Below are 14434 nucleotides of genomic sequence, written 5' to 3'. Positions count from 1 at the left end.
ATGAATAAGAAAGGAGACGCTCACGTCCATACAATAAAGTCAGACTGGGCTGCAAATAACACATCTAAACTTCACAGATCAGGCGCAATCAGTCTGAGACATACGCAAAATTGTAAGTCAATGTCTCTGAACCGTAAATCTCCGGGAACATAACTCGAAGAAAACCGAATGTGAAGACAAGCTGTATAGTTCAGCTCCAGAGCAGCGTGCGCCGTGCACTCAGCTAGATGACATTAAATCAAGAGCCTCATTCCAGCCATCAAGGATATCAATCATTGCCAGGCTTTTAGTCCTCGTTTGCAGGCGATGTCGTATCTTGTTGCTTGGATACAGCTGACTTTTTTTTTTTTTTTTTTTTTTAAGTAAAAACTACCCCCGACCTCTATCCGGAATCTTTTGAAGTAGTTTTGTGTAATTCAAAAGTGAGACATTCACTTTCCATCTGTACAAATCTGTTACTAAATAGACTTCACAGGTAAAACTTTTGTGAAATTCATCATGACGGTGAAGAACCAGCAGCACAGAGGTGAATACACAATATAAAAAATGGACGAAGGAAAGGTCTGTCACATAAAGACTCAAAACCAGGATACCCATTAAAGAATGTACAGTACAGAGCCGCTGGAATCGCTTTCATCTGGCCCTTCCCCAGCACACAGCCGAGGCCTCCTAATCATGACTGGTGCTTTATCTCCAATACTGTGCATAGGCAGTCAAAAATCAAGGACTTGACTGTGCTTGCACCAGTTAATAAACAGACAATTCATGAAAAGTACTGCAAGAAATAAAAGTAGTGTCCTGGGGGCAAGGGGTTTCGCATTGTGCTTTTTCAGGTGCGCACCACTCCCCATCCTCTGAGCTTCCTGCTTGTTGGGGATAAGGGGTAGGAAACCTGCAGCACACCAGCTGTCACACTACGATTCCTCCTATCGCACAGGCTACACTAGAAGCAGCTTCTTCTCACCAGTACTGGACACCAATGGAGGCCATAAGGCGTATGAATATGGAAAACATCACATTTTAGGGTATGTGCACATGTAGAATGGTCCACTACGGATTTTTCCACTGTGGATTTGATAAATCCGCAGGGCAAAAACACTGCGTTTTTCCTGCGCATTTACCGCGGTTTTTGTACGGATTCCATTGCGGTTTTACACCTGCGGTTTTCTATTATGGAGCAGGTGTAAAACTCCTGCGGATTCCGCACAAAGAATTGACATGCTGCGGAATGTAAACCGTTGCGTTTCCGCGTGTTTTTTCCGCAGCATGTGCACTGCGGATTGCGTTTCCCATAGGTTTACTTTGTACTGTAAACGCAGGGGAAACTGCTGCGGACCCGCAGCAAAATCCACAGCGTGTGAACATAGCCTTAGAGTAAATTGATATTTAGATCTAATAAATGTTAAGTAATATTTGCAGACTCTCTGCAGTGTACATTTACCAAATGTGACAGATCTATAGGGCCCAGTTTACCAGGGGGAGGCCAGAAAAGTGTCCTCTAGGCCACCGTCTGGTCTGTATAAAGCCCAAGTTTCTGCAGTGTGAAAGGAATCGGTGAAAACTTTTTAGCATCTGTTCCCAACTAAACTCTGGCACCATACATGTTATTAACATGAAGAGGAACTTAAAAGCTGCAGTAATCTATGGTAATAAGAAAAAGGTTAATATACTGTATGTGTATCTTCCCTCCCTGGATAAAAGCAGACCCTCCCCCAAGTCTGCAGTTCATTCATTGCTAACTAATTAGATTGAAAAAAGACATATTTTACTTTATGTTTAGCTGCCAAGAAAACGAGCCATTAAAAATCACTGCCAGAAATGAAAAGAGTAAAATGCGCGCAGCGAGATCACTTTCAGCCAGTGCCACTCACAAATCTATGCCTTGCTCTATAATTTCTTTCTGCTGTTTCAAGACTTCGAACTGCTCGGGATTATCGGTGCCAGACATCTGGGTGCTGTAGCTGCCGATGCCTGAAGAAGTGGTGGAATCCAGCGAGTTCAGGCTCCCGTATCGATTGATGGTCTCTGGGTGTTTGCTCTCGTTCGTTTCTTGCTCAATGGGTTTCTCCTGACCTGTTACATGAAAAGATTACAAAAAAAAAACATATCGCCACTGAATGCCACAAACAATGTGAAAGGAGCGTGACAACTTGAACTCGAGAAGGATCCAAACCTGATAGATGTTTGGGAGCAAATTGCAAACTACAAGAGACACAGACTGTTGCAGCAAAGAGTTTTAGGTCATAGAAGTCCCAAACGAAAAACATGTAACAGCCAAATAAATAGACAAATCGCACACATTTTTCAAGCTGCTGTATAATGAAAGCCTAGATATAGGACATTAAAATTGTGGAATTCTTCCACATTAACAGACATAAAATGACACTGAAGAGTAATCAGATTGGTAGAGAATGTGTTTGCAGAAAAGATGTATCCAGCACTGAACTCAAGGCTCAATTAAAAAATATTGCTCTATTTATTAAATATAACTAAAATCTCACAATACAAAAATGGAAAAAAATACATGTGTATGGATTGTTGGGAGTTTCAAACCCTTGTCCCTGGTTTCTCAATCCCGACTACATACTCCGGGACCGGCTGCTCCATTCCCTGCACCACTTGATTCATTAAATCGGGAATTCTGTCTCATAACATAGCGCTTTTTAATGGTGGGGCTTTCCAGGATTTCAGTGGTAGCCAGCAGATTGCCAAAAGGTCTGCATTTAGAAAAGGTTAAGCCTGCAGGGTCAAGAAAGCTACTTCTCTCATTTACAAGTAAATTCTGCCACAATTTTATTTGTCAATGACAAGTTTTTATCTGATTTAATCTTGGATTTTTTTTTTTATTGTACTCTTGCAACCAAGACATTGTCCTTCTGGAACGTGAAGGCTTCGTGCACATCATGTCACGATCATTCCATCAACCAAACGAATCGTGATAACTACCCAATCATGACCATCATCTTCTGACCTAAACCCAATATAGGTGGCCTCTACCAGGTAAATGGAGCCCCACTTACACATTTAGTGTATGCAAGAAATGTGATGTGACCGAACAGATCACTGATGACCTGTCCTCCACCAGGATATGGTCTCCGCACGCTTCGGGAGACTGGTGACTTCACCTCCAGACCCTGCACAGAAGAGATGATTTGTGCTGCCATTCTCTAGTACAGGCATTTTCGGGTAGAGGGTCACCTGTTGGAGCGTGGTGGTCTTCCTATTCTCCCAGATACATTGTGAACACCCTCCAAAGGCAGATTAGCCATTCAGAACAATCAAAGCGACACCTATTAAACCCAAATTAAAGATGTGTCCCGCATAATCTATCCCAACATATAATTTCCCATGTACGGGTTTCCTCACCAAGGGTCGTCTGAGAGTTCGGGTTCACATACAAGTCTTTACTCCACTCCACCATGCATTTTAAAATGGAAACCAGGCACTCCAAGCCTTTCTTCCTGAGACTTAACTCCTAAAAAGGAAAAAAAAGGAAAAAAATGCATTACAGGTTGTAAAAACACCATCAGTCTGTAACAAACTCATGCACATTACTGTCATCTTCATCTGCAAAAAACACTCTGCCGTTCCATTAACCTCCCTTCAGGCTGCCATTTACACGATAACTATTCTGTCTGATATCATGCACAGAAAGGAAAACTTATGCTGAAACTGTCTGGATTTCTACTGAAACGCAATCTGTCACAATTTCTCAGAAATTTTTTTTTGTCTAGTTCCCTTGGGGAAAGATATAATAGGATAAAAGCTTTGGAATTATGTTATTCTTTCTAGTATAGGGCGCCACCTGACTCCTCCTTATTCGGGGCAGTGATCCCTGGACATTGCCATCGGTTATACAGGATATCCTCTCTAGTAGGAGGACTGTGCGATCACACCACAGAGAAGCAGTAAGGCAACTTTCACACTAGCACAATGCGACGGGCCGAGATTCCGACGCTAGCGTTTGTTGTGCCGCACAACGGGTGCAGCGGATGCATTTCTCCGGCGCATCCGCTGCTCCATTGTGAGGTGCGGGGAGGTGGGGGCGGAGTTCCGGCCACGCATGCGCGGTCGGAAAAAGTGGTCCGTCGGCTGCAAAAAACATTACATTTAACGTTTCTTGCTCCCGGCGGTCCGCCACAACACGGCGCAACCGTCACAAGACGGTTGCGACGTGTGTCAATATGTCGCAATGCGTCGGTAATGTAACTCTATGGGGCAAAAACGCATCCTGCAAACAACTTTGCAGGATGCGTTTTTTCCCCTAAACGACGCATTGCGACGTATTAAAAAAAAACGCCAGTGTGAAAGTAGCCTAAAAAGACCGAGTGGCACCACAGCCATGCTCCCGGTCATGCGGGGAACTGAAGACGTCCCCAGTCCTGCTGAACAGAGAAAGGCATTAAGGGTAAATTCACATGACATGAAATGGGCGGCAGTGTTATCTGCAGATTAAGGCTATGTGCACACGGTGCGGATTCGCAGTACTTTTCCCATCAGGTTTACAGTACCATGTAAACCTATGGAAAACAAAATCCGCAGTGCCCATGGTGCGTAAAAAAAAACGCGTGGAAACGCTGCGTTGTATTTTCCGCAGCATGTCAATTCTTTGTGCGGATTCCGCAGCGTTTTACACCTGCTCCTCAATAGGAATCCGCAGGTGTAAATCCGCAGGTGAAATCTGCACAAAAAACACAGGAAATCCACGATAAATCCACATGTAATCCGCAGGTAAAATGCAGTGCGTTTTACCTGCGGATTTTTCTAAAACGGAGCAGAAAAATCCGCACATGAATCCGCACCGTGGGCACATAGCCTTACACTAGTAAAATCCTCACTGGATTACGCCGGCAGGTAAGTATGAAATTTTGGAAATCTTATTCATATGCACCTAACTTTTTTCCGAAGTAACAACATGTTCGTTCTTTTGAAGATTTGTCACATATTCCTACCGAGCATTTTGTCATTTTCAATATAGATGGAGGTGAAATCACCAGTAAACATCCGTATATGGATATTGCTATAGGTTTTCTGAAGATTTGTAATAAAATCTACGGTGGAAAATGTCCACTGTGGACATCTCAAAATTGGTGCACACATGTTATCACTTTATAAGATGGAAAAACAACTTTGGAACCGGGAGCATCAGAACTAGAGCAGAGGAGGGACTCTGAAAGCATTGGAACCAGAGGAGCAGGGGGATGCCAGAAACCTCATAACCAGAGGAGCAGGGGAATGCCGAAAACCTCATAACCAGAGGAGCAGGGGGATGCAGCAAACCTCAAAACCAGAGGAGCAGGGGGACGCCAGAAACCTCATAACCAGAGGAGCAGGGGGATGCCAGAAACCTCATAACCAGAGGAGCAGGGGGATGCCACAAACCTCAAAACCAGAGGAGCACGGGGACGCCAGAAACCTCATAACCAGAGGAGCAGGGGGATGCCAGAAACCTCATAACCAGAGGAGCAGGGGGATGCCGGAAACCTCATAACCAGAGGAGCAGGGGGATGCCGGAAACCTCATAACCAGAGGAGCAGGGGGATGCCGGAAACCTCATAACCAGAGGAGCAGGGGGATGCCGGAAACCTCATAACCAGAGGAGCAGGGGGATGCCGGAAACCTCATAACCAGAGGAGCAGGGGGATGCCGGAAACCTCATAACCAGAGGAGCAGGGGGATGCCGGAAACCTCATAACCAGAGGAGCAGGGGGATGCCGGAAACCTCATAACCAGAGGAGCAGGGGGATGCCGGAAACCTCAAAACCAGAGGAGCAGGGGGACGCCGGAAACCTCAACCAGAGTAGCAGGGGGACCCCGGAAACCTCAACCAGAGTAGCAGGGGGACGCCGGAAACCTCATGACCAGAGGAGCAGGGGGACGCCAGAAACCTCGTAACCAGAGGAGCAGGGGGATGCCGGAAACCTCAAAACCAGAGCAGAAGGGGGACGCTGGAAACCTCATAACCAAAGGAGCAGGGGGATGCAGGAAACCTCATAACCAGAGGAGCAGGGGGATGCCGGAAACCTCATAACCAAAGGAGCAGGGGGATGCAGGAAACCTCATAACCAGAGGAGCAGGGGTACGCCGGAAACCTCATAACCAGAGGAGAAGGGGGATGCCGGGAACCTCAAAACCAGAGAAGCAGGGGGACGCTGGAAACCTCATAACAAGAAGAGCAGGGGGACGCCAGAAACCTCATAACCAGAGGAGCACGGGGACGCCAGAAACCTCATAACCAGAGGAGCACGGGGACGCCAGAAACCTCATAACCAGAGGAGCAGGGGTACGCCGGAAACCTCATAACCAGAGGAGAAGGGGGATGCCGGGAACCTCAAAACCAGAGAAGCAGGGGGACGCTGGAAACCTCATAACAAGAAGAGCAGGGGGACACCAGAAACCTCATAACCAGAGGAGCACGGGGACGCCACAAACCTCATAACCAGAGGAGCACGGGGACGCCAGAAACCTCATAACCAGAGGAGCAGGGGGATGCAGGAAACCTCAAAACCAGAAGAGCAGGGGGACGCCGGAAACCTCAAAACCAGAGGATCAGGGGGACGCCGGAAACCTCATAACCAGAGGAGCAGGGAGACGCCGGAAACCACATAATCAGAGGAGCAGGGGAATGCCAGAAACCTCATAACCAGAGGAGCAGGGGGATGCCAGAAACCTCATAACCAGAGGAGCAGAGGAACCCTGGAAGCAAAAGAACAAGAGCAGCGGGGATTGCATTGGAAAAAGAGCAGTGGGGGAACCCTGGAAGAATTGAAACCAGAGCAGCGGGGGAGATCTTGGTAGCTTTGGAACCTGAGCAGCCTGGAAACCCTGGAAGCATTAAAACCAAAGCAGCCGGGGGACACAGAAAGCATCAGAACCAGAACAACGGGGAGACCCCAAAAGTATCGGAACCACAACAGCTGGGAGACCCCAGAAGCATCGGAACCAGAGAAGCAGGGGATCCCATAACCATCAGAGCCAGAGCAGCGGGTAGCAGGGGGACCCCAGAGCCAGAGCAGCGGGTAGCAGGGGGACCCCAGAACCAGAACAACGGGGAGCAGGGAGAACCCAGAGCCAAAGCAGTAGGAAACAGGGTCCGCCTTCCCCCGAGAAGCACTGGAATGAGAGCAGTGAGGAGCCGAGATGCATCAGAACCAGAACAGCTGATGGATACTAACAGATTGGGAAATAAAGCAGCATGGAGACCCTGGAAGCATTGGAACCAGCGCTGATGGGTACCCTGACGGCATTGGAACCAAAGCAGTGGGGGGACCCTGATAGCTTTGGAACCAGAGAAGCAGGGGGAACCCTGGAAGCATTGGAAAAAGAGCAGCGGGGAAACCCTGGAAGCAGTGGAACCAGAGCAGCGGGGGGGACCCTGGCAGTATTGAAACCAAAACAGCGGGGGGACGTTGGTAGCTTTGGAACCAGAGAAGAAGGGGAGACCCTGGAAGCAATGGAATCAGAGCAGCATGGGGACCCTGGAAGTATTAAAACCAGAGAAGCAGAGGAACCCTGGAAGCATTGGAAAAAGAGCAGCAGGGAAACCCTCGAATAATTGGAACCAGAGCAGTGGGAGAACCCTGGAAGCTTTGGAACCAGAGAAGTCGGGGGACCCTTGCAGCTTTGGAAGCAGAGCAATGCCAGAACCCTGGAAGCATTGCGTACGCTGGAGGATTTCATAAGTTTGCAGGCACACAGAGTGTTGGACAACCGTTTGGACGCACAACGCCTTTTAGTAGTTAGTTATCTGTTTAGCCATAGACTTTTCTTTACACCATATTTTTCCCTGGAATATACAAAGCACAAGAAATGTATCATTAAATGACCTCCACATAAATTAAAAATCCACACGGAAATGCTCTGCCAGCATCCAGATAAAAATGACGAGAAAATGAACAGAATTCCTTAGATTTGGAGAGTTTGGCCTAAAACCATCAAATGCAGGAAAAATGATATATTAACTAGTAATTACATACTTGAACATTTGACATGCCAAGTTCCTGACTGCCTCTTCCTTGAGCAATCTTGGAGAGATCATTAACCAATCTTTCAAAGATGTTTGCTGCGTTCAGGTCACAGTCGTAATTGACGTAAATATCCACCACGCTTTGTGCGTCTGTAAGAGAGGAGGCGCAGAGCGGATCAGAACCAGTCACACACTTACCATACACCACTATAACATCAGTGACGGGGGAGGAGAAACGGGCATTTTATACCTGCACAGATTCTTGTCAATGTCTGAATAACCATCCATTTGTGATCAAACGAACTAGTTGAGGTTTCCAGAATATAAAGGAAGATTTCTTTGAAGAAAACCTGAAATAAGTGAAAAAAAAATCCATTTAAAAACCCTACAAAGTAACCCAGAGTGACGTCATGTTTTCATATGGAAATACAAAGTAAATTACATCATTGTAATGCAGAAACGACCTAATATCAGTACAGGCCCAGCGATGACAGGGCTTCATGGTCTGCATTTCACATCTTATATCACAATCCAGTCCCACAATATGGCTCTGCTGCTGCAGAAGATAGATTAAAGGGACTGTGAAAACAGGATGGCTGTCCAAACTAAGTACCGTTAGGTGCTTCATGGTGGGGCCAATAATTTATAAACACCTTCCCACCTGCTTGTTTTCCCTCTATCCCCTCCCCCTCTTCTTTGACAGCTCTGGTTTAATAGGGCAAGAGAAGGGAGAAGATATATGGAAAACAAGCAGGTGGGAAGGTGTATATAAATGATTGACCCCGCTGTGGAGCACGAGCGCCTGGACTTGGCTTGACCAGTCATTCTGTGCTGACAGAGTTCTTTTAATTAAAATAGGAATCACACATGGAAGCAGATCTGTATAAAGACAAGCATTTAAGAGAGCAGCAGATGGAGACATCTATGAAGGGGATGCATAGCAATAAACCCCCGTAGCCCAATTTTTCGAACAGTTGTCACCCCCAACATCAATACTCATAAAATAAGGTAAACTCTGTGCTTTAGGCTGCCTGGCAGTCATGTGCCTTGACCACAGGTTGAGGATATATATATATACTAGACTGTGGCCCGATTCTAACACATCGGGTATTCTAGAATATGCATGTTCCTGTAGTATATGGACAATGATGATTCCAGAATTTGCGGAAGATTGTGCCCGTCGTTGATTGGTCGAGGCAACCTTTATAACATAATCGTCGCCATGGCAACCATTATGACATCTAGGTCGATACTGTGCCCGTCGCTGGATCAGAAACGTGGGATTTCTACGTCCTTTATGACATCATCGTCGCTGTGCCCGTCGCTGATTGGTCGAGGCCTGGCGGCTTCGACCAATCACAGACCTGGGATTTCCAGGACAGACAGACAGACAGTCATGAGAGGTACCAGGATCTTCAGCAGACCCCCATCGGCTCCCGGCAATGGCATCACAGGGGCACTTGGAATGATGCCCCCTGCTGACAGACTGTAAGTGCCACTGTCATAGTTTGACAGTGGCATTTAAAGGTTTAACAGCCACAGATGGAGCTCAGCTTCACCCACGGCTGTTACAGGCAGATGGTGGCTGAAGCCATTCTCCGGAGGGGATGATGCACACTCCCCTTGTGAACTGGCATCAAAGTCAGGGAGCCGCAATAGGACGTAAATGTAAGGGTGTGAACAATTTTTATTTAAAACTAGATCGACGTAGAAATCCCGCGCCTGGCGGCCTCGACCAATCAGAAACGCGGGATGTCTACGTCCTTTATGACATCATCGTCGCTGGCGGCCTCGACCAATCAGAGAGGCGGGATTTCCAGGACAGACAGACAGACAGACAGACAGACGGAAAAACCCTTAGACAATTATATATATAGATAATGGCGTACGAGGTCAATGTCTGTGGTGGGCTGGAGCTGGGGCTCGGTGCGTATACAAAAGCAGGCATATCACAGCCAGTCTCCAGTCTCCCCCATTATTCATGTGTCGTAAAACTACAAATGTTCTCCAACAATTAGTTGTCTATATCAGTGTGTAAAAACAAGATGTCGTGCAGTGAGATGACCATTTTGACCTTTACAAATGGTGGTGTCCAGGTAACACTATGCACTAGCAGGCCGTGGCGTGGCGTGGGTTGCCAGTGCCTGGAGCAAAGCAAATATTTTGTGCCCCTTAACCCATGGACCGTTCATCCATTTCTTCCACCTGTCCAGTATTGGACCATTTTTGCCCTGAGCAGATGTATTATCTATATATATATAATTGCCTAAGGGTTTGTCTGTCTGTCTGTCTGTCTTGGAAATCCCGCGTCTCTGATTGGTCGAGGCCGCCACGCCTCGACCATTCAGCGACGGGCACAGCATCGACGTAGAAATCCCGCGCCTCTGATTGGTCGAGGCCGCCAGACCTCGACCAATCAGCGACGGGCACAGCGATGATGATGTCATAAAGGACGTAGACATCCCGCGTCTCTGATTGGTCGAGGCCGCCCGGCCTCGACCAATCAGCGACGGGCACAGTATCGACGTAGATGTCATAATGGTTGCCATGGCGACTATGTCATAAAGGTTGCCTCGACCAATCAGCGACGGGCACAGTCTGCCGCGAATTCTGGAATCATCATTGTCCATATACTACGAGGACATGCATATTCTAGAATACCCGATGCGTTAGAATCGGGCCACAATCTAGTACAGTATATTAGGACAAATACTGATCTTAATATTGCTTTAACCTCTATTTTTTCTAAAATTAGAAATAAAACTTTTTGTTTTTTTACTGTAACCATTTTATTACCCTAGCCCAATGATAAACCTATCCCTAACTCTATCCCTAACACTAGTTAAGGATAGAAAATGTAAAACCGTAAAAGTAGCTCTTACTATTAATACAGGGACTGAATTATTTAGGGCGGGCTACCCACTCCAACAAAAAGCGGAAATTGTCGGCACCACTCATTTGACAGTGGTAATGTTTTTTGGGCGGAGATCAGGTGGGTGGGGGGGGGGGGGAGGGCATTAGAATTTTGCACCTCAATAGATTTTGTCATTTTACGTTGAAATTGCACATTAGGCCCCATTCACATCTTATATGTGACAGGAAAGCTCCCAGTGATTGTGAATATGGTTTATTGGATACATTTGACGAACAGTATTGTTTTTTGCCTCCATGTTGCCAATTCTGCGGTATTAATTAGCATATTACCTCAATCTGCATCTTTAAGTGTAATTTGAAGTTTGATAACAGCGTCAAGAAAATAGAAAGGGACAGCTCAAAGACTTCAGGGACGGAGGATACACCGTTTTTAGAGAGCGCGACGCAGAGGTACTGCTTGATTGCATTGATGAACATCTCGTTGGTCTTGAAGACGGGGCCGGCATTCTGCAGGATCGATAACAGCAGCTGCAGCGATAAAACCTTGGAGCGCAACTCATGGGACCTAGGATGAAGCAAAGTATGGTTACATCCTAAGAAACACTCCACTCTCATAGCCAAGGCTTGGCATCCATCAGCACACAGCATATTTGATTTATTTGGTCACATCCCGAGTGCCGCTGGTGCTTGTGATTTATGCCCATTATTGGTAGGAGTTTACGCAAACCCCAATGGACGGGCCCAATGTTTAAATGCAATGTGATGCTGGAGAAGGAGAGCAACATTTCTGTATATAAATGAGAGAAATCACAGCGCTGCGGCTTTCCAGCAGTGCGGAACAGATCCATTGTACCGCGCACAGCTTTCCTGCACACAGATACCCTAATGCAGCACATCAAAAGGATAATGTGGGAAAAGGGAAGAATCAGCAGAAAGACTTCACAATATACTGGAAAAAGTCCCTGAGCATCAAAAGAGCTTCCCTGTGCCTCCAAAAACGAAAATGCTACCAAAAGAGCCAAATAATTACGGAACCTACTAAACTGCCTCATTAGAATACATTTTCTTTAAGTGGACAACCCCTTTAAAGCAGATGTGTCACCAATTTTCACAATACACACTTTACTAAATAACTCTTAATCATGATGAGGCTGGTATATTTGCTTTGAAAATCCATGTCTGAATGGCTGTACAGTCCTTTTTGAACATTTTCCTGCCCGATATCGAATTCAGCATCTTAGGGGTCTATGTCTAGCTGAACTCATTAAATGCTTATCTTCACATCAGTACTATTTAGCCATTCTGATAGAATGTCCATAGTAAGTACACTAGCACCATCAGGCAGATGAGATCTAATTAACAATGTCTGCCGTCTGTATAGTGGAATCAGATAACAAATCTGCTTTATCCCCTGTACGCAGCGTGGCACCGACCACACTGTAAGTTAGTGTAGTAACCGATGCCCGATCTACTGCTTCACCGATGATCAGCGCTCTATAGAAACATGGAGACATTTCAGATAATTGAATTGTGAACTATTACATGCCTGTTAGATTTGTCCTGAACTCTTCAGATAAGTTAACCATGAAGTAGCGTATAATTTTATGTAAAAGGAAAAGTGATGCGGCATCTTGTGAAATATTTATTCAGCAAAGAACAATTCTGGGCGAGTTGAAGTGTGAAGAGATTCAGATGTGAAGAAATCCAAGAACCGGGTAAAGGTGTGTAAGACAGCAGATATACGGCACTATATAATAGTCAGGAGGATTGTGCCAATGGAATGGTCTGGATCTTCAAATGACAAAAGCCTTATGTATTAGGCTGCCATCACATATCAGTGTTTGGTCAGTATTTTACATCAGTATTTGTAAGCCAAAACCAGGAGTGGGTGATAAATACAGAAGTGGTGCATATGTTCCTAATATACTTTTCCACGATTTGTTCCACTCCTGGTTTTGGCTTACAAATACTGATGTAAAATACTGACCAAATACTGATAGTGTGACGGCAGCCTAAGAGCGGTAGAATCTGATCACCTACAGCTGTATTAAAAATTATAGCAAGATATTTCTACCTATTTTTTTTCCCAAAAAGGTTTTTATTTTCTGACTGTGCATTCTTTTGGTTTATAATTATTGAGTAACCTTTGTTAAAGAGGTATCCTCAAGTTTAAAAGTTATCCCCTACCCCTATGCTATTCCCGATCGTTGGCGGTCTGATCGCTGGGACTTCCACCGATCCCAATAACTGTGTGAATGGAGCGGAGGTCATTAGCACTGATGCTCCATTCATTCTCATGGGACTGCTGGTGTGCTTGGTCTCTTTGGCATTTCCTAAGGATGCTTTCACCTTGCGTTGTGTCTCCCCGTCAGGGCATAAGTCCCAAATACCTCGCAAAACGGGGTACAGACTCATGCGCAGGCGGTGCCATAGACTAAAATGATGATGGTAGAGCCAATGTGCGCACTGATGTCCATGATTTATGGGAGTGTACACCTACAGGAGGCGGACAATCAGACAAACTCCTGAGACGTGCAGGCAGCGCTCACATTCGCTCTGCCGTCACCATTACAGTCTATGGGACATGTCAGCACATGCATCCAGACCCTGTTTTGCGGAGGATTTCAGACGGAGATACAGAACGCAAAGTGAAAACACCCTTAGGAATGAATGGAAAGTCACTGCTCATGATCAAGCTCCAATTCATTCAACATGGCTCTTTAGAGCCCTAATTATCGGGATCTATGGCAATCTGGAAATTCTTATCTACATTTGCTTGAGAAGTCTGAAATAACAAAACTCTTGGTTCATACACAAGTATCCATAGGGCTCAATGCATTAAAGGAGGTAGAAAACGCGCCCTTTTCCCCTCCATGTGGAAGTATAAATTAATCCTTTTATGTGCATAGACAAGCGTGGAGTCAGTGGTTGGCATATGGCTGCAGAGTGACTGCACACAGGGAAATATTCCCAACCTACCGTATATACCACCAAGGAGGCAAAAAAAAACAGGCGTTAGTGGATCCTATAACAAAGTTCTAATGTAGATACATTTGGATATGATTATAGCCGAGAATAAATATTCTGCTGAGAGTAGATCCTGAAGTATTTCGTTGAGGCGGCTGGCAGACGTCTGTGTACGCAATCCGGATCTTCGAGGCTAATGATAAAAGATGCATTAACATTCCTCTAGACCATGGCGGTTGCTAAGTGATGATTACAATGGTGTGCCATCTCAGGTGAGAGCCATAACCCTGCAATCAGCGCGTCCTATTATTTACAGCACAGCCGGCAGCGCGGCCTAACTCTGCATTAGCGGCAATCACCGTAATAAACGGCGGCACAATAACTGCAATTTTACTACATCCCATTCTGTCAATCAGAACAGCCTGCACTGCCGGGAAAAGGCAACTACAGCATAAACCCCATGGTAGGGGGTGTGGAATAGGGGGGCTCCTCTGACATGTATATGCTTCATAGGGAAAATGGAAAAGGATTGTTAAATAGGGGCGTCCCAGAATTTTTTCTATCTGTATAAGGCCTCAGACAAACGTAAAAAGACAAATATGATCGATTAGCTCTAACAATGGCCGG

General features: G+C 45.9%; 1 protein-coding gene across 2 annotated transcripts in view; it reads right to left on the bottom strand.

Annotated features, from left to right (window-relative positions):
* Positions 1-14434, bottom strand: part of ARFGEF1 (ARF guanine nucleotide exchange factor 1) — a 231009-nt gene that overhangs the window by 117795 nt on the left and 98780 nt on the right. For both annotated transcript variants that reach the window (XM_069731468.1, XM_069731469.1), the window contains exons 10-14: positions 11171-11405; positions 8217-8316; positions 7977-8116; positions 3367-3475; positions 1872-2073 (exon numbers count right to left, since the gene is read on the bottom strand). In XM_069731468.1, the coding sequence (XP_069587569.1) occupies positions 1872-2073; positions 3367-3475; positions 7977-8116; positions 8217-8316; positions 11171-11405 (786 nt within the window). The remainder of the gene's footprint in view (positions 1-1871; positions 2074-3366; positions 3476-7976; positions 8117-8216; positions 8317-11170; positions 11406-14434) is intronic.

The sequence above is a fragment of the Ranitomeya imitator genome, chromosome 6 (assembly GCF_032444005.1).
Source record: "Ranitomeya imitator isolate aRanImi1 chromosome 6, aRanImi1.pri, whole genome shotgun sequence".
In the NCBI taxonomy this organism is placed as follows: domain Eukaryota; kingdom Metazoa; phylum Chordata; class Amphibia; order Anura; family Dendrobatidae; genus Ranitomeya; species Ranitomeya imitator.
The sequence above is the reverse complement of the archived record's forward strand: the minus strand, read 5'-3'. Positions and strand labels throughout refer to the sequence as shown.